At 43.4% G+C, this 20,042-nt stretch overlaps 1 protein-coding gene across 7 annotated transcripts in view; it reads right to left on the bottom strand.

Moving 5' to 3' along the window:
* Positions 1-18,903, bottom strand: part of Nf1 (neurofibromin 1) — a 35,485-nt gene extending 16,582 nt beyond the window's left edge. For 5 of the 7 annotated variants that reach the window (XM_065219098.1, XM_065219100.1, XM_065219101.1 and 2 more), the window contains exons 1-5: positions 18,750-18,903; positions 18,044-18,187; positions 17,793-17,979; positions 10,808-17,731; positions 734-981 (exon numbers count right to left, since the gene is read on the bottom strand). In XM_065219098.1, coding sequence (XP_065075170.1) covers positions 734-981; positions 10,808-17,731; positions 17,793-17,979; positions 18,044-18,187; positions 18,750-18,809 — 7,563 coding nt within the window. In that variant the 5' untranslated portion in view covers positions 18,810-18,903. The remainder of the gene's footprint in view (positions 1-733; positions 982-10,807; positions 17,732-17,792; positions 17,980-18,043; positions 18,188-18,749) is intronic. The other 2 variants (XM_065219099.1, XM_065219102.1) reach the window with 1 other exon arrangement.
* Between the last annotated feature and the right edge of the window lie 1,139 nt (positions 18,904-20,042).

Below are 20,042 nucleotides of genomic sequence, written 5' to 3'. Positions count from 1 at the left end.
TAGATGAGGAAACGGTGGGATGCATACAAAACGGGGTTGTAAATTACGTTATAATCGGAAGTTAAATCTGGCAGATACTGATTAGTACTGAAGAGGAAGAGGGCTGAGTCTGTGGTTGGTTGATTTACCGAAATTCTGTCGAAATTTTACTCGTATAAAGTTAGGACCATTCTGATTCAAGTAAACCAACCAAACAGAGCTCAGTGCACAACATTTTCTGTGACAGTTAACGGATTCAGTGATAGAGATGGTGTTTTTACACATGTTCGAGAGGGCACGGATGAAATGTGACATGGAAAGGAACATCAACATAAATACTTATGAACCAATGTTTACGAATGAACTTCCAATAACAAGAAACAACTATCCAGAAAATCAAAATAACCCCAAAACCAAAAGGATTAGTCCAAATAAACCCAACAAGGCATCATGGAACAGGATGACTGTGGTGATAATTGTTGCAACGTACCATAGTTATTTTCCGGAAAACCAAATTACATATTCTACTGGGTAGAAAAGATTGAAAACTAAATACCGAACGTCAAATTTTTCAACCATAAAAATCTACACAAAAAGAAATATATGTGGAACAGTAGAGGGTACTTTCTCCAGTTTTCGTTGCAAACGAAATGTCGACCGAGCTCGTCAAACGGCCACCAATGACGCGGAATGACGTGAAATGGATTTCACTCGACTGAACACTGCCCAATCGAATTTTCCAACCCACACTTACCTGATGTGGTTGCACCTTGTGCGATTGTCGAGCATACTGGATTGCCGACTGATCCAGCATATCCCAGGACTTTTGCCTGCGAACGTTCTGACCACCGGCACCGGCTTGATTGCCCCCGGTTGCATTTGCCGCCAATGGATCCGCTCCGCCGCTACTGTCACCAACGCCGCCGATTTCCACTGGCCAACGGGGTAGGGTGTGCTTCACGTGGCACCGGGAGCGAACTTCCTCCGAGAAGCAAACTAGGGCTGGAATGAATATAATGGGCTCGATTGGTAAACCTTCTTAATATTTACTTAATACCCTCGACAGATATGATTGCAGTATCGTTGAACTTCTTTGATCTAGTGCGTCAAATGCGATACTGGATTAAGGACAAGGTTGATAGAATCCATGTCATGGCTGATTTGCCTTGTAAAATAGCGATGATAGCGGCCGTATGTAGATTCCATCAATCTTGTCCTTAAAGGAGTACAACCAACCGGTGGAAACTAACGATTTTAAATTGTCTCACTACTTGACTAGCCTATTGGTCCCAAGCAAGCGAAGATAGTACCAGAGCTGAGCCAAAAAGTTGAGCACGTTTCTTCGAGACCTACTAGTCTTAGGCCGACAACATAGTAGAAGCGATTCGATGCGTTGGCAATAAGCGAAGCGCTTGTGTGAAAGCTAGCTCTATGAGCGTTCTATGGGAATCACCCAAACCTGTCATAGTAAAAGTGATGCGAAGAGGTGCAAAGCGACAAAGCTATTCGTGTTGTGTTTTGACGCCTGCGAACGCAAGTGGACTGATTCAATTGAGGAAAAATGGACACCGATATCGATTCGGGAAATCTGATTGCTCAGATCGAATGTGTCCATATCCATTCTTGTGTAAGACCGAAACTTCTCTGGATATTTACTAAGATCTTCGTACAATCTGAAGAACTCCCCATCTCGCCTTCTATTTCGATTGATCGGGTGAACTGCAAACTCTCTTTCGTTGTTCATTACGAAATTAATCGTGCTTGAGGAAGCGAAATATTCCTGATCGGATGAATCCATGCTGAATTGAAACAAATTTGAACAAATATTTCGCACGACTGTAATGTTTTCAAAAACGTTTTCACTATGTCATAGGTTGCTTTGCTCGCCGCTTCATTTCGCTTTGCCAATTGCTATCGAATCGAATCGCTTCTACTATGTTGTCGGCCTTAGAGTTACCACTATGTTAATACCACAAACGAAGTGACAGACGACTTACTGGCGAAGAAATCCATTAAAATAATGTGGTTCATGTGGTTGGCATTTTCTTGGAAGCTTGTGCCATCATCCACCAGATGGGTCAGTTTTTTGTTTTGATTTGAACAAAGTTGATTTTGTGTACAATGATTCTTTGACAGTGTGCAAAGAGTGCGTATCATTTTGTCATTTTTTTATGCATTTCAGTTTTGAGTAGAGTGAAAGAGATAGAACCAAAACATTCTAGTACATTTGGTAAAAATGTTAGTTCAATCTAGTAGTAGTGTTGCCATGTGGTACAATCCAGAGTAGTAGTGATGTTGGCATGTGGTACACTGAAAAATTGCAATAGCAGGTTAGTCACCAAAGTTTTCGAGCCGCTCCGTCTGTCACTTCGTTTGTGTTAATACTCAGCTCTGCTTCGGTCCCAAGCTAATCGATGCACACCTCGAAACATAGGAAAATCCACGAAACCCTCATTTTATCTGTCAAACTTTCATAGCGAATCAAAACAAATATTGTGTAATATGCGGTACGTTAATCGATTTGCTTGGGACCAATAGGCTAGTCAAGTAGTGAGCCAATTCAAAATCGTTAGTTTCCACCGGTTGTTAATACGGCGAATCAAAACAACATATTCTAGTACTACAATGGTGTACGCTTATAGATGTACCAACAATCAATACGAAACTAACGGTTTTAAATTGGCTCACCACTTTAGTAGCCTATTGGTCCCAAGCAAACGATTAACGTACCCTATTCTAGTTGAAATTCTATTACTACACTATGTTTGTTTTGATTCGCTATGAAAGTTTGACAGATAACATCAGGGGTGTGTGGATTCATGCAGAACATGCAGGGGTGAGTGAAATAGCTTGGGACTGCTTGGGACCGTTGTTCTGGTACTGAGTGAGCCAAACATAATAATGATTTTCTTCGGGACCCAGTGGTCTTAGAGTTACCTCTATGGATGTACTTGGGACCAATGGGCTAGATTCGCATTGATTGTTGGTACAACGCTCGTGCAATTGGCGTTGATGGCGACTCTGTAGCTCTTTACTATTATGGTAAAATCCATCAGCAAACATCAGGCTGCACGATTCGATATGTGTAGAACTAGAAGAATAGTGCACTGAAGAAAGCCAACAGGGCTGGAATCTTGTAACTGAACGAACGCAGAACATAAGTTGTATCGAAGTTACATGATTGCTGAAGGACGCGTCGAAGTTACATGAATTGCCAATATGAACGGCGCATCTGCCTTTCTGTTTACATTGATAATAAATATACGAGATGACTAGAGCAATGTTCTACCACAAACGAAGTGACAGACGGAGCGGCTCGAAAACTTTGGTGACGCACCTGCTAATGCAATTTTTCAGTGTACCACATGGCAACACCACTACTACTGGATTGTGCCACATGGCAACACTACTAATGAATTGTACCACATGGCAACACTAAATGTACTAGAATGTTTTGGTTCTATCTCTTTCACTCTACTCTTAACTGAAATGCATAAAAAAATGACAAAATGATACACTCTTTGCACGCTGTCAAAGATCATATTGCACACAAAATCAACTATGTTCAAATCAAGTCACTTCGTTTGTGGTTCTACTAAGTTGTCAGTTAATCGATTATTAGTGTTGATATACCACAAAGACAAACGAACGACGCAGCAGGGAATGCTTTTATCTTAGAAGTATGGCGAGATGGAATCTTCGAATGTACATACTACAAAGTTGGACTAAGATCATGACCGGAAATCGATGATTGACGCCATTTTGGAATCCAAGATGGTGACTTCTGATTTTCAAAAATCCAAGATAACTGTCAAACAATATGGTTATTTTCGGAACGGGGACAATGAGTAGAGGCGGAAATCGATGCTTGTCGTCATTCTGGCATCCAAAATGGCGACTTCCGGTTTGTGGAAATCTGACAAATATCGAACAATATTAATATTTTCGGAACGGAACGAAAGAGTACAGGCCGGAAATCGATGTTTGATGGCATTCTGGAATCCAAGACGGCGACTTCCGGTTTGTGAATAACTCTAAAATACCCAGTAATATGGGTATTTTCGGAACGAGGACGATGAGTAGAGGTCAGCGATTGATGTTTGACACCATTCTGGAATCCAGGACGGCGACTTCAGGCAGGCTTGATGGAGCCTCGCTCGCGAGTTTGAAATGAGCCGAGCGTAGCATTTTTCTGAGAAGTAGAATGCATACTGCCAAACCATTCCACTGAGCTTCAGAGCTTGCGAGCGAAGGGGGATACAATGAGAGTGAGGTTTGCTGCCATTCATGTTCATGTTTTTTATCACACGCTCTTACTCTCTCTCTGGGTGAACTCTGAGCTTCTTGCGTCAAACAAAAAAGTCATCCGGAGTCCCGAAAAGCGCACCTCACGTCAAATCATCCTCTCGCTGAAGTTCACTCTCCCTCTCTCTCTCGAGGATTTTTTGTTTACTTCTTCCATATTCCTGCCGCCACTCACTCGAGGTGAGGGCTGGATAAACTCGCCGGACAAGAGTGTTTTAGAACCTCCCAGTGAGTTTGAGGAGTTTCAGCAAGCCTGACTTCAGGTTTGTAACTGCCAAATACTCTACAATATGGGTATTTTTGAAACGGGGACGACGAGTAAAGGCCAGAAATCGACGATTAACGCCATTTCAAAAGATGGCGACTTGCGGTTCTGAAAAACTGTCTAGTTCCCAAAAAACATGTGTATTTTCGGAACGGGGAAGACGTGCCGGAAATTAATGTTTGAAGCCATTATGGAATTCAATTTGACAGCTTTCGGTTTGCGCCAAATACTATACAATATGGATGTTTTAGGAACGGGAACGATGTTTGATGACATTCGACTTCCTGTTTTCGAAAATCCAAGATGACTACTTCCGGTTTGTGAATAATTTCCAAATACCCAACAAAATGGGTATTTTCGGAACGAGGACGATGAGTTTGACACCATTCCGGTTTGTAAAAAACTGTAAAATACTCTACAATATCTCATGTTTCCCAGTATTTAACAAATATTCATTATAAGTCAGGTAAGACAGTAGATGAGAACTTACCAGAAATGTCTAAATCTTTCAAAAGTTTTTGGAATTCTCAAAACTTGCGAGAAAGTCTTGGGATTTCTGTGGAATTCTAGCATCTTCTAGGAAGTTTTCGGGATTTTAAGAAAGGTCATGAAAATTCTGGGAAAACTTCTGAGAAGTATTCGGGGATTTTGTGGGAAGTAGCTTACATTCTGGGTAATTTCTGAAGCTTCTGGAAAGTTCTCGCATCTTCTGAGAAGATTTTGAAATTTCTGGAACGTTTTTTTACTATTGTAAAGTTCTTGGGATTTCTAAAAAAATCCCGAACTTTTGAGAAGTTCTTGACACTTCTGTGAAATTCTCCGATCTTCTTTGAAGTTCTCAGAATTTATGGAAAATTCAAGAATCTTGTGAACAGTTCTTGGAAGGATCTAATAGGAAGCTCACACAAATTGTGAGTAGTTCTCTGAAGTTCTTCGAAGTGTACGCATCTCGTAAGAATCAGTCGACCATTCTGGGCTATTCTCTGAACTTTTGGGAAGTCCTCAGAATTTCTAGTAAGTTCTCGGATCTTCTGGAAAATTCGTATATCTTCTAAGAGGTTCTCGGAATGTCTGGCAAGATTTCGGAAATTATGGAAAACTCTCGAAACTGATGGGAAGTTTTCGAAATTTTTGGGAAACATCGCACCTTCTGGGGAAGCTCACGGAAACTCTTTGGAGTGCTTGAATCTTCTGGACAGTTTTTGGAACTTCTGGAAAGCTCTCGGATTTTTTTGTAAATGCACGGATTTAACTCTGGGAAGATTTAGGAAGATGTGGAAAGTTCTTGGAATTTCAAAAGTAGCTTACATTCTGAGTAATTCCAGAAACTTCTGGAAAGTTCTCGCATCTTCTGGGAAGATTTCGAAATTTCTGAAACGTTTTAACTATTGTAAAGTTCTTTGAACTTTTGATAAGTTCTTGAAATTTCTGAGAGTTTCTTGGAATTTCTGTGAAATTCGCCGATCTTCTGGGAAGTTCTCAGAATTTATGGAAAATTCAAGAATCTTCTGAATAGTTCCTGAAAGCAACTTATAGGAAGCTCACAGAAATTGTGAGTAGTTCTCTGATGTTCTTCGAAGTGTACGCATTTCGTAAGAATCTGTCGAAAATTCTGGAAAAATATCGGAAATTCTGGGCTATTCTCTGAACTTTTGGGGAAGTCCTCAGAGTTTCTAGGAAGTTCTCGGATCTTCTGGAAAATTCGTATATCTTCTAAGAGGTTATCGGAATGTCTGGCAAGCTTTCGGAAATTATGGAAAACTCTCGAAACTGATGGGAAGTTTTCGAAATTTTTGGGAAACATCGCACCTTCTGGAGAAGGTCACGGAAACTCTGGGGAGTGTTTGAATCTTGTGGAAAGTTTATGGAACTTCTGGAAAGCTCTCAGATTTTTTTTGTAAATGCACGGATTTAACTTTGGGAAGATTTAGGAAGATGTGGAAAGTTCTTGGAATTTCAAAAGTAGCTTACATTCTGGGTAGTTCCTGAAACTTCTGGAAAGTTCTCGCATCTTCTGGGAAGATTTCAAAATTTCTTGATTTGGGATTTTTAAAAAAAAATCCAGAACTTCTGAGAAGTTCCTGGAATTTCTGTGAAATTCGCCGATCTTCTGGGAAGTTCTCAGAATTTATGGGAAATTCAAGAATCTTCTGACCAGTTCTTGGAATGAACTTATAGGAAGTTCACAGAAATTGTGAGTAGTTCTTTGATGTTCTTCGAAGAGTACGCATCTTGTAAGAATCTGTCGGAAATTCTGGGCTATTCTCTGAACTTTTGGGAAGTTCTCGGATCTTCTGGAAACTTCGTAAATCTTCTAAGAGGTTCTCGGAATGTCTGGCAAGCTTTCGGAAATTATGGAAAACTCTCGAAACTGATGGGAAGTTTTCGAAATTTTTGGGAAACATCGCACCGTCTGGGGAAGGTCACGGAAATTCTGGGGAGTGGTTGAATCTTCTGGAAAGTTTATGGAACTACTGGAAAACTCTCGGATTTTTTTGTAAATGCACGGATTTAACTCTGGGAAGATTTAGGAAGATGTGGAAAGTTCTTGGAATTTCAAAAGTAGCTTACATTCTGGGTAATTCCCGAAACTTCTGGAAAGATTTCGAAATTTCTGAAACGTTTTAACTATTGTAAAGTTCTTTGAACTTCTGATAAGTTCTTGAAATTCCTGAGAAGTTCTTGGATTTCCTGTGAATTTCGCCGATCTTCTGGGAAGTTCTCAGAATTTATGGGAAATTCAAGAATCTTCTGAATAGTTCCTGAAAGCAACTTATAGGAAGCTCACAGAAATTGTGAGTAGTTCTCTGATGTTCTTCGAAGCGTACGCATTTCGTAAGAATCTGTCGAAAATTCTGGAAAGTTATCGGAAATTCTGGGCTATTCTCTGAACTTTTGGGGAAGTCCTCAGAATTTCTAGTAAGTTCTCGGATCTTCTGGAAAATTCGTAAATCTTCTAAGAAGTTCTCGGAATTTCAGGCAAGCTTTCGGAAATTATGGAAAACTCTCGAAACTGATGGGAAGTTTTCGAAACTTTTGGGAATCATCGTACCTTCTAAGGGAAGCTCACGGAAACTCTGGGGAATGTTTGAATCTTCTGGAAAGTTTATAGAATTTCTGGAAAACTCTCGGATTTTTTTTTTAATGCACGGATTTAACTCTGGGAAGATTTAGGAAGATGTGGAAAGTTCTTGGAATTTCAAAAGTAGCCTACATTCTGGGTAATTCCCGAAACTTCTGGCAAGTTCTTGCATCTTCGTTTTTTTACTATTGTAAAGTTCTTGGGATTTCTAAAAAAATCCAGAACTTTTGAGAAGTTCTTGGAACTTCTGTGAAATTCTGCGATCTTCTTTGAAGTTCTCAGAATTTATGGGAAATTCAAGAATCTTCTGAACAGTCTTTGGAAGGAACTTATAGGAAGCTCACAGAAATTGTGAGCAGTTCTCTGATGTTCTTCGAAGTGTACGCATCTCATAAGAATCTGTCGGAAATTCTGGGCAGCTCTCTGAACTTTTGAGAAGTTCTCGGATCTTCTGGAAAATTCGTAAATTTTCTAAGAGGTTCTCGGAATGTCTGGCAAGCTTTCGGAAATTATGGAAAACTCTCGAAACTGATGGGAAGTTTTCGAAATTTTTGGGAAACATCGCACCACGGAAACTCTGGGGAGTGCTTGAATCTTCTGGAAAGTTTATAGAACTTCTGGAAAGCTCTCGAATTTTTTTTTTAAATGCACGGATTTAACTCTGGGAAGATTTAGGAAGATGTGGAAAGTTCTTGGAATTTCAAAAGTAGCCTACATTCTGGGTAATTCCCGAAACTTCTGGCAAGTTGTTGCATCTTCTGGGAAGATTTAGAAATTTCTGGAACGTTTTTTTTAAGCATTGTAAAGTTCTTTGAACTTCTGATAAGTTCTTGGGATTTCTAAAAAAAAATTGCAGAACTTCTGAGAAGTTCTTGGAATTTCAGTGAAATTTGCCGATGTTCTGGGAAGTTCTCAGAATTTATGGGAAATTCAAGAATCTTCTGACCAGTTTTTGGAAGGAACTTATAGGAAACTCACAAAAGTTGTGAGTAGTTATCTGATGTTCTTCGAAGTGTGCGCATTTCCAGGCAAGCTTTCGGAAATTATGGAAAACTCTCGAAACTGACGAGAGGTTTCAGAAATTTTTGGGAAACATCGTACCTTCTGGGGAAGCTCACGGAAACCTCGGGAAGAGCTTGAATCTTCTAGAAAGTTTATGGAACTTCTGGAAAGCTCCCGTTTTTTTTTTTTTTTGTAAATGCACGGATTTTTTTTAAGTTCTCAGACCTTCTTGGAACTTTTGGGATACTCTCGAACATTCTGGAAAGGTCTCAAAATTTCTGGGATATACTCGGATCTTCTAGGAAATTTTTAAAATTTCAGCAAAGTTCTAAGATTTTTTCGGAAACTCGGATTTTCTGGAAAGTTCTAGGAGTTTCTGGGAAGTTCTCGGGTCTGCTAGGAAGTTACGAGATCTTCGAAACCCAAAATTTCTGGGACGTTCGGAAATACAGAAGATCTATAGATCTAGTATTACTCAAAATTTGGGAGAAGTACTACAGAACTTCTGGGAAGTTGTTGGATCTTCTGTGAAGTTCTCGAAATTTATGGGAAGTCCCTGGAACTTCTGTGCAGTTCCCAGGACTTCTGATTAGTTACCGGAACTTTTGGAAAGTTATGTATTTTTTTAATTTTTGGAAAGTTCTCGGATTTCCTGAGAAGTTCTAGGATTTTCAGAGAAGTTGTCGGAAATTCTAGAAGCTCGCGGTAATTCTGGAAAATTATAGTAATTTTCGCGGAATTTGCGGGAAGTTCTCAGCTATTCAGGAAAGTCCTTTTGAGTTTTTTCAAAAGTTCTCGGAATTTCCGGGAAGCTCTGGAATTTCTAGAGTGTTCTGCGAAGTCCGAGTACTATAACTATTCCTAGATTTTCAGGGAAGTTCAGAGAACTCCTTGGCTATTCTTAGATTTTTAGCGAAATTTCGAGAATTCCTTTTCATGCCTAGAACTTTAGGGAAGTGTCGAAAGTCTTCAGTGGAAATTTTCGAGAACTGGACGAATAATTCTGAAAAATTACGGGAACTTAGAGAAGTTCCAAGAACTTTAAGTCAGTTCTTAGAAGGAAATTGTATTTGATAAAATACTAACCTGCAGTTATGAAATTTTACGGAATTTCTCGAAACTCCCCTGAAGCCTCGCCTTAAGCTCCCTGAAATTTTTAGACCTTGAAATATTCTAAAATTCAATGAATTTTTCGGCATTTCTTTTCAATTCTTGCAACTTCCCTGAGGTTCTCGGAACTTCTCTGAAAATTTCAGGACAACCCAGCAGTTCTCGGAGTTTCCCTGAATTTCCGTAAAATTTTCTGAACATTTCATATTTGAAGGTTTAGCTAGAACCAGAAGTCACCATATTGGATTTAAAAATGAAGTCTTTCGACGATTTACGACCTCTACACTCTACATCCCACTTCCAAAAATACCCATATTGTAGGGTACTTAACAGTTTTTAGAGCCGGAAGTTGCCATTTTGGATTCCAATATGGAGTCAAACATCTATTTCCGGCCTTTAAACGTCGTCCCCGTTCCAAAAATATCCAAATTGCCTGTTTAAAAAAAGTCGCCCCCATGAACTTTAGAAAACCGGAAGTCGCCATTTTGGATTAATAAAAAAAGCATCTAACATATGTAGATTATTGGCCTCTGCGCGTCGTCCTTGTTCCAAAAATACCCATATTAATGGGTATTCAACGGTTTTTTTAATAGCCGGAAATCGTCATCATGTATTCCAGAATGGCCTCTATACATTGTATTCGTTCCAAAAACATAAATATTGTTGGGTATTTGACACTTTTGACAGCCGATGTCGCCATCTTGGATTTCTAAATGTCGTCAAACGTCGATTTTCGGGCTCTACTCGTTGTCCCCGTTCCAAGACTAGAATATTTGACAGAGTTGCACCTCGATTTTCGGCCTCTCCTCGGTGTTTGACTTCCACAAACCGGAAGTCACCATCTTGGAATTTAGAACACCGGAAGCGTGAATAATGATGGTAGATAATGGATAACCGGACAACTTTGTAGAACATTGCAAAGCTCTATCTATCGATCCTCAAAAGTTATAAAGCATTTTTGAGTTACCGGATTGCAAAGTGAACAACTCGCCGAAGTTACATGATTGCAGCCCAGCATACTTACAACCTAAACACGCAACAACTCTTCCTCAAGTTCAACTAACCTGTCAAATACGCCACACTATCCGGCGTCACCTCGAACTTATCCCGCCGGTGCGGTTTGGCCACGATTCCCAGCAGCATGGTCAGCACCCGGGACGTTCTGGATACCGTCGTTGGAGTCGGATGGCGGAAACCCTTCAGCAGATGCCCGACCAGTGCGAAATGGAAGTTTGACTTGAACGACAGCCCAACGGCATGATCGAGCTGCTTGAAGTGCCACTCCAGCGGTTCCCGGGTGGCCATCATGACGTCGGCAATGTTTTGCTTGTCGAACAGCTGCTGCGAGTTGAGCGTGTGTAGATTCTGTTCCAGCAAAGCCAACCCGGCCGCGTAGAGGGTTGATTCGTCCAGTTGCAGCACGCTGACCGCGACCCAGAACAGCGCTCGGTGGATGGGAGATTCAGGCCTCAACAGCGGTTGCAAACGCGTCAGGCACATGACTAGAGATTCCAGTAGGATAATATCAGTAAACGATTCGAGCGCCTTTACCAGAATGCGCAGCAGCTGCTTCACGTCCTGATCGGTGATACTCTTCGAGATGCACCCGAACACGATTAGGGCTCTCGGTTGGAGGGCTGGATTGTAGCAGAAGGCAAAGCTTTTGGCAAGCGAGGTCCACGTTTGCAGCCAATCACAATCCGGGATGTCCCGCATGCAAGCTTCCATGATTTCCAGAAGTGCGTCAGTGATCACTTCCAGCGATGGCAGGGCGAGCCGTTCCCGGTCGGCAGGTGGGGCTTGAGAAACACGTTCGTTGCCTAGCCAACGATCGTTCGGATGTCGACAGGATGAGCGGAAGGCCGTAACGGCGGCGGATTTGACTTTGCTGATACCGAACAGCAGGTAGAACTTTGGCAGGGAGAATTCGTCCAGCGACAGCCGCAGGACACGTTGAGTTTCCTCCGAGAAGGACGGTTTGGTACAGGTACATAGTGAGTGTATAATGTTGATGACTAGACCATGAGTCGATGCACGCATCGACAAGGAACCGGTGCATACCAGGAAGGTTACCGTGTGGAACAGATATGGCAGATGTCGCGCTACATCCAAACAATTGTTGAAGGACAACATAAGCAGGTAGCGCGCTAGAATGGCAATATCATCCCACATCATGTGCTGCTCCAGATATTGCGTTGGCGAATGGCACGTTTTGTCCATAACTCGGCACAGTCTTCCGATGACCTTTTTAGCTACTAGCTGCACATTGGCCGATGCCAAGGCTACAGCCGTATCAGCCATAATCTCCACCTGAGGTGATCCTAGTCCAGAACTTACCGACTTGTGGATGAAATTGTCCAATACCATATCGATCAACTCCGGAATCTGTCCAATGGATCCCCAAATCTTAGCCTGAATCGAAGGATACATTTCCTTCTGCTCGATGGTGAGATTGATCAGCTTCTCCAGGATCAGCGCCACCTGCTTCTGGCGTTTACCTTCGTCGGAAGGCTTGCAGAACCGTACCAAGTTGGCCAACCACGGAGTCATGTACTCCAAACACAAATGTTTCAACTCGATCGTGCTTCGCTGGAAGCCTTGAATACATTCTTCCAGGAACTCCAGCGTTAGATGCGGTTCATTTGTGGCCAACGTTTCGCTAACCGATTTGATGAAGATAGTGTTGTTCGAAGGAATACACAAGCCTTGCGTTTCCAGCAGTTGCCCTTCGATTTTGAGATCAAATGTTGCCGTCAGCGCACAAAGCTGATTGTACGCTGCCGTGCGGAGATTCGGGTCGGATGATCCAAGATTGAGCAAAGCCATGTTCAACAGCGTTCCCGGAACGTCCTTCGGACGAATCTTCTGATGTACGGTCACCGAATCCGGTTGGCTCAGCTCCCATCGATTGCGGATGTGAATGATCGCCTGAACGATGTTGTCGCAGTCGTTGTGAATAAAGCTCAGCTGAGAACTTTCGTTGGCGATTGATAAAGTGAATTGGTTATCATCCACCAAACATACTTCCTCAATCTCCGAGGCGTAGTAGACGTCATTCAGTAGAACCGAGTGCGCCAACACCTTCGTCTTTTCGGCAGATGTGATCTGAAGAGCGGTGGGTCCGACCTTGATGGCTACTTTGGTATCTTTATGGCTAAGCTTGAGAGCGTTGTTGAAAACTTTGAGATCTTCATCCAGCGAGAGAGTCGCTCCCGGCAGTTTCTGCTGCTCTGGATCAATGACATCGTTCAGTTTGGCCGGAGAATCGAGGAAAATCAGCTTTCGACAGCCTTTCAGCGGAGCGAGAATGCGATCGTGGAACTTTGTGTACTCCCGTACCCAAGAGTTGCAGTTGTAGATGTAGGCGGCGTGCAGATTTTCATACGCTACTTCCGGTAGGACGTAGAACCACTTCTGCAGGAATTCCGTTCGGAAGCGATTGTCCGAACACGTATGCGTGAAGTCGATCACTACCTCGAACGGTGAGTGACAGAAAGGCTTCAACGTCAATATCACGTGGTAAATAAGAAGATCGCCGTTGGTTTCGCCGATCTTGTAGCGTCGAGCAATGTAATAAAACACTGGATTGCCGGCTTTGCTCGTTCCCGCTTGATAGAAGATGTTCATCGACTTCAGTGTCTTAAACTCTTCCTTCTCGTGCATCTGATGCTTAACCATAATTTCCTCGAAGTTTGTCGATGACATATCGATCGAACTCCAGCGAGCATAGCTCGAGAACAGCAAATGCGAATCGACCGGTTTGTGTTCCGGAGGTCCCAGGTATGCCAGTAGCGTTGCCATTTTGTCAAACGGACGTCTTCCTACAGCTTTGTGATCTCGACTGCTCGACAGATAGTCGCCAATTCGTTCCTGATGCGACCACAACAGTCGGTGCAGAGCAAGGACATTGGCGTCCGAGATGAAACTCATGCTATGTGACGTCTGATCAACGGTTTCACAGTCCGACGCGATCTGAATGAAGAACCTTCGTCCCGTTTCAAAGTGCGATCGCAGGAAATCATTGAAGCAAAGCATGTGCTGCTCCTTGGAAAATTCCACGTGATTTGCGATGTTTTGTAGAATCTTGGACATCAACATCAAACCCCGTTTGATCTGAGTAGGAACTTGCTTGCCAACGATGCCCAGTTCCTGAGGAGACACGATCGCAGGATTGATGAACCTCAGAAAAATCACCGTTCCGACAGCTCCAATATTGTTTTGAAGAAGATTTGGGAACCGTTTGCTCAGCACCTGATACAAGCAATGGCACATCGAGCGGAGCTGCGGTGGAAAGCGATCGGCACTATTGACGATCGCGTCAAACACCTTCTGGGTAAGTGCAATCAGGCTCTTGCGATTGACTTCGATGTCCTCAGTGGCTTCAAGCCGGGCCGGATCTACCTCGAAGCTGGTGACAGGATCATCCAGAAGTGGCCGAATGAGAGGCTCGAGTAAACCTTGCAGATAGCTTGCACCATAGATCTTGAAACAGAATGCCATAATTTTGCTGCCGAGAGAGTTACCTCGGAAAAGAGTTTGCATACAGTCGGATACTTCAACTTCACGGTAGAACATGTTCCACAGCAATGGGGATAGCAAGTGTTTGGCATCGAATAGAGTCACCAGAACGCGGGCGAGTTCGTCCATTTGCGATGTAGTAACGACCGAAGCAAGAGCCATGGCGATCGGTAGTTCTCCTTTATCGCTGATCATGGTAACCAGTTGGACCAGTTGTTCAAAACGATCAGCCATCACCGACTCAGCGAGTGTATCAAACTCCGTACCCTGCTGAAGGATTTGCGTTAAAACTTCCATAAAAGCTGCCCGGGTTTGCAGGTCCGGATTGTAGCCCAGATCTATTGAATGCATCAAACCGGAATCAATGTTGGCACTGAGAAGGTTTGACATCGCTTGAATGGTTGCGTTTCGTAGTGCGGTCAGTTTCCCAGCAGCAACGCGAGGACGAGGCGGAAGCAATGGAGGATTATTCGTATCCTTGTCTGCCTCGGATCCATCCACGCAGTCGTTCAGGAGATTCATGAATAATGTGAAGTACTTCAGGAAGAGAGCACTCTTGGCGTCCATCAGATCACCCCGATCGGATTCCTCCGGTTGCAAGGGTAGTCCACGGAGAAGTGCTGCCACTGCTTCCATACAAGCTTGATCTAGATCGCGAGTTATGATCGTTACGTCTCCCGAACTTGGTGGTGCAATCTGATGCGATGTCCCCATAACCCAGTCGGTCAGATATTCAACCAACTTATTGCGGAACTTCATCTCCTGTCGGAAAGCCAGATCATCACGTCGCTTCATCATAACCTCAACCAGTTGGCAGAGCTTTGTCTTGATGTGAATTGCATGCACCGTCATATCCAGATGGCGCACATATCGTACGATCGCCAGCATAAGGTTTTCAATGCTCGTTACTCCAAGGTGCTCGGCATTCGCCGGCTGATCGTTTTGATCTTTGCTTTGACGACCGTCCAGCACAGATTTCATGATGTAGATTGTATGTTCGATGAACTGGGTATTGATATCCGTTACCACAACTTGTCCTTGTTGATCGAAAAACTTCTCCACAATCGACCGGATCTGATCGAACAAAATCGGGTACAGTTGAGCGGACATCTCTTGTCCCACCAACTCTTTCACGTGCTTCTGAATTTGTGGCCCAAATTTTTCGTTATTACAAACCAACAGCCGCAGCAACTGTCCTATGAATTGGGTTACCGGACAGTACTGGACTTCCTGGCTACCGCCACCCATTGATGAAACCAACGATCCCATTATCGGGTGCATCGAACCTCGACCGGAACTGGAACTGGACAACGAAGTCGTCGATTGCATCAACGATGGGCCGCTGACCCCTATGGGCAACATTTGACTCTGCGTCAATCGTTGGTTACGAGGCTTCTGCAGACAAACTCCTCCGAGAGCCAGCAGAAACCAAGTCATGTTGCCCCACTCGGTGATTTGCTCCTCGAGATCGTGCTCCGAGCTTTGATGACTGGCCCGTCGTTTACCCATGCTTCTGTGGAACACCTCCGCTTGACCTTCCTCGGGTTTTCCTTTCGGGTAGCTCTGCAGCAATTTAGAGGTGACTTCCCAATTGCGGAACGTTTCCTCCCACGCCGGTTGAACACCGTTGACGCAATGTTCGATTTTTCTCAACAGAGACATGATGTTCTTCTGAAGTGCTGCCCTGCCCTGAGTGTGCTCGTAGAAATTGTACCGAGATTCGACGTTCTGCGTGGTAAGTGTACTGGAAGTATGCGACAATTCCTGATATAGATGATAGTTTGGCAAGATGAATCCAACGGTTAGTTCATCGGAACCGGAGCGGATTTCCGCTTCTTCGCAGAGCAGGCCAAAGCAGGACAGTGACACCATAACGGCGTCTAAATCTACCGACCAGAGATACATGAAGAACACAACTTCCAGTTTAATGTGGGCCTGTCGACAGATGGCAATTTGACTACCAACGTTTGCATAATCCTTGTGACGCTGAAGGAAAGTATTGCGACAGATTAGGATCTCCCGTAGCCACTTCAGAACGTCCGTATAGTTGGCGATTTGATGCTGAATCAGTTTCTGGGAGATTGAGAACAGAACTTGCGAACTGACGTCCCAGAATGTGTTGATCGGGGCTTCGGGATTCCACACTTCAATCTTGTCTGGAGAGTGGAGTGCCAACAGGGCTTCCATCGCTTCTTGAGCCACGTCCGGCATGGTTGGTTGATGAACGAGGGAAACCAGCCCGTTAATCAACTCCAGCGTAGAGCTTTGTACCTCGTGCCCGGCTTTTCCCAGGCTGTTCAACAACAGCATCGGATCTGCATGAATGAGACGAACCATTAGCAGGAGAAGGGCCTTGTGGGCGGGACCTTCATCGGGACGTGTTAATCGGCTTTGAGCGTCTTTAGATTTCAGCGTTAAGGAAGTGATCATTCTCAATGGAGTATGGGCGATGTAGCCTTGAGTAGCTTTGTTCAGCGTGTCGGTGAATAGCGCACGTAGCTCTCCAGATCGGGCGTAGACTAGATCAATCTGAGGCCACCATGGCAGCCTAGCTTGGGTGACAATCTTCAACAGCGAGCTGACAATCACGAAATGATATGCAGGCGGTGAGTTTAGGCTGAGACAAACCTTCAGCGCTTCGTTGTTGTGTGGTTTTATACGAAAACAGGACACCCAGCAGTCGATCATCAAATCAATATCCTGGAAATTGTATCCTTGACCGCGGGAGAACGGTTTCGTTGGATTAAAAAGTAATGCTTTCAGATCGTTGATAACACTTTGCACCAACTGGAAGGTGACATTGTTCGAATCGTTGATATTGATGTAGGTGGAAGCTTTGCATAGCTTAACACATGCAATAGCGGCCGATTCGGTGGACTGTTTGGATGAGGCATGCGCTCCCAAACCCTTCTTGATACCCTCCATAAAATGTTTCTTTTTCAAATGCCTCGGAGAGCAGGGAGCCCCGGAGTCTGCGTTTACGATTTCTTCCAAAACTTTTGGACTCAGAACAAGCAGCAGTATTTGCAGTGGCCACACTGCTGACCGCGCTTTTTTGTTTTCTGCATACGAGTCTAAAATGTCGAAGAATGACTCGCATCCTTTGGACAGTTCTTCGTTGGGGTTACGCTGCAAATCTTCAAACTCTTTGGGATGGAACTCAATCCAGTTCCAAAGGGCTCTCTCCAGAGAGTTCAACAGTATGAAGTGGGCAGACTTTTTCAACGATTTAAACTTTTGGATGGTTTCCGTAAGCAGTTTGGTGAGACGATTTACGTCCAGATCGATGTGCTGAATCAGTTCAATGTCACTGTAGTCGGGATTCTCCTCGGAGCAGGTGCTCAGTTCCTGTAAGCGAGCTGAGATTCGATTGAACACGGCACCGAAATGATTCTGCGATAGTGCGTATAGTACTTTCGAGGCGAGCCCTTTGAGAGATGCCGCATTCTGGTTGTTTTCGTTTTGAATATCTAAAATGAAACATTTTCTAGTAAAGTTGGAACGGTACAGTGTAACAGAATCATCAGATACCAATAAATTGGCAAATTTCCCGCAGTAGGAGCTTCACGTTCATTGCTTCTTCGAATCGGGCCGTATCCTTGGATTGCCCGGACAGGCATCGTTCCAGCGTTTCCAATATGATAATCAGCGAATCGTAGCAGCACCGCTCCGGTTCGTGTCCCCGGCAGGCCGGTGGCTGAAACTGCAAAATAATAAACTAGGATCAAATGTTAAGGAGGGATGTTCGTTCGTGCCGCACGCACGCACGTTCCACGACTTACAATTTCGTTGACCCGTTGCAGCATCTTGGTTAGGCCGGAGATGACCAGCGAAAAACGATAGCGTGAGATTTGGATCAGACAGGTCATGGTCTGATCTATACTGAGCCGTGCTTGCGTTCCATGTGGACCAGTACGATATGGTAGCTAGAAAGGGATGGGATTTTAGGAAATATCTCCATAAACCTCAAACAAATCCATCAACGCATCAAGATGGTTGACATTCGCATTTTTCATTGTTGCTTCCTATTATCATCGAAAATTTTCAACACGTTTTCAAAACATTCATTTCGTATCAACCTGTTAGTGAAAAGCATTACTTTTCATTCAACTTTGCTCTCATTCATTAATCAACGTCCATTTACCCATTCATAGAATCCCTTTCATTCATAAAGAATATTACCCAATCAACCTTACAACTCTGTTGGTAAACAAACACCCCCACATGAATGAACGTAAAAGCACCCACTGACCCGGCACCAGGAAGGGAAAAATTGTAAACATAAACAAACCGTGTACTACACACCCGGCACGCATACCATCAAACACGTCCACCCACACGACAGCGCCACAAGTCCGACAAGGCCAGCCACCCGATATCGATCGATCGCGGGATGAAAAATCTTCGTCCTCCGGATGGCATAGGGCTAGCGCTCGCTGGGGCTGCGTCCGGAAAGCTGGAACATTGAGCGGTCCGAAATCGACTTACCTGCTCCTCAAAGCGGGCCAACAGTGAGTTGGCCCACTCGCCTGGCTTCTGTGTGGCCATTTCGTGCTGTTTTCACTGCGTTTCGGGTCCTTTTCACATGATTTGAAGACTTTTTCACCGGAGCACTCCGTAGTTCGTTGTGCGATAGCGAGCAAAATTTTCACCTTTTGACAGCTCTGTGGGTGGGTGCGAACGGCCAAGATGGCGAATCGCGCGAGGTACGCTCACTCGTGCTGCCGATGGGGCCCGAGTCCGACAGATGTGATACGCGCGGGAAGTTTGAATGGTGAGAGCACGTGGACCGCGGCAAGTCGTTACTGAATAGTGGTTTATTTAGTATATTCTGGCATGGAGACATTTCTCGCGTAACATTTGAAAAGGGCCTATGTCCAAAATGTAAACAATCCAGAAAATGAATTGTAAATTTTTCCGCCAGTATTTAATTCCTATATAAATAGATTGAAGTATTTTAGGCATTTATATTGTTCACAATAACAATAGTAACTATATCTCAGTACACAACATCCAAAACATGCGAAACGTTTTCAAAAATACATGAAAATCGATAAAAATTTAATATCACAGTAATAAGCCTTTTTGTGAATCTTTAAATGGTTAGGCCCTTTTTGTTAAGCCGTTGTGCTTGTCATCATAAATTGTAGGCCCTTTGCTAAGCCTTTTCTTAACGTCAAATAAATCATCGGCCCTGCCTCAAGCAGTAGGGCTTAGCTTTGATTTGAAATTTTTCAATCATCGGCCCTTCTACGTCGCTAGGCTTATGAATGGAACCTCATCGAACGAAAAAAAATATATGTTAGGCCCGAGGTTAGGCCGTTTTAGCATGAATGATTGGAAAAATTTGGTGGATCGGCCGTTTTTAAAATCAAGTTATTTTTAATGATTTTTATCGATAATGCGGAACATTCCTATACGACTGGTAGCTAATTACCAGTGCTACAGAATGGTATCAAAAATCGGTTTGTTTACATTTTGGACATAGGCCCTTTTCAAATGTTACGCGAGATTTCAGTTTTTTAAATTGCTCGATTGACTGACTACAAAATAGTGCCCAAAATCTCCAAAACACTGAAATCGCTTTAAAAAAATATATGGCTGATCAAAACTTTCTACGAAATGCCTTGCGTTCAAACGGTAAAATTTATAAAATTTAATCAAATTTGTGATTTAAAAAGACATAATCTCAAACAAAACCCCTGACAACTTTGAACAATATTGAATTGTATTTTTAACTAAACTTTTTTCAACATAAATGGTAAGACGGTTAAACGAAAT

This window comes from Ochlerotatus camptorhynchus, unplaced genomic scaffold (assembly GCF_037179485.1).
Source record: "Ochlerotatus camptorhynchus isolate MF236.1 unplaced genomic scaffold, CSIRO-AGI_Acam_v1.1 ptg000099l, whole genome shotgun sequence".
Classification (NCBI taxonomy): Eukaryota; Metazoa; Arthropoda; class Insecta; order Diptera; family Culicidae; genus Ochlerotatus; species Ochlerotatus camptorhynchus.
Note: the sequence above shows the minus strand (reverse complement) of the source record. Positions and strands in the feature narration are given on the sequence as shown.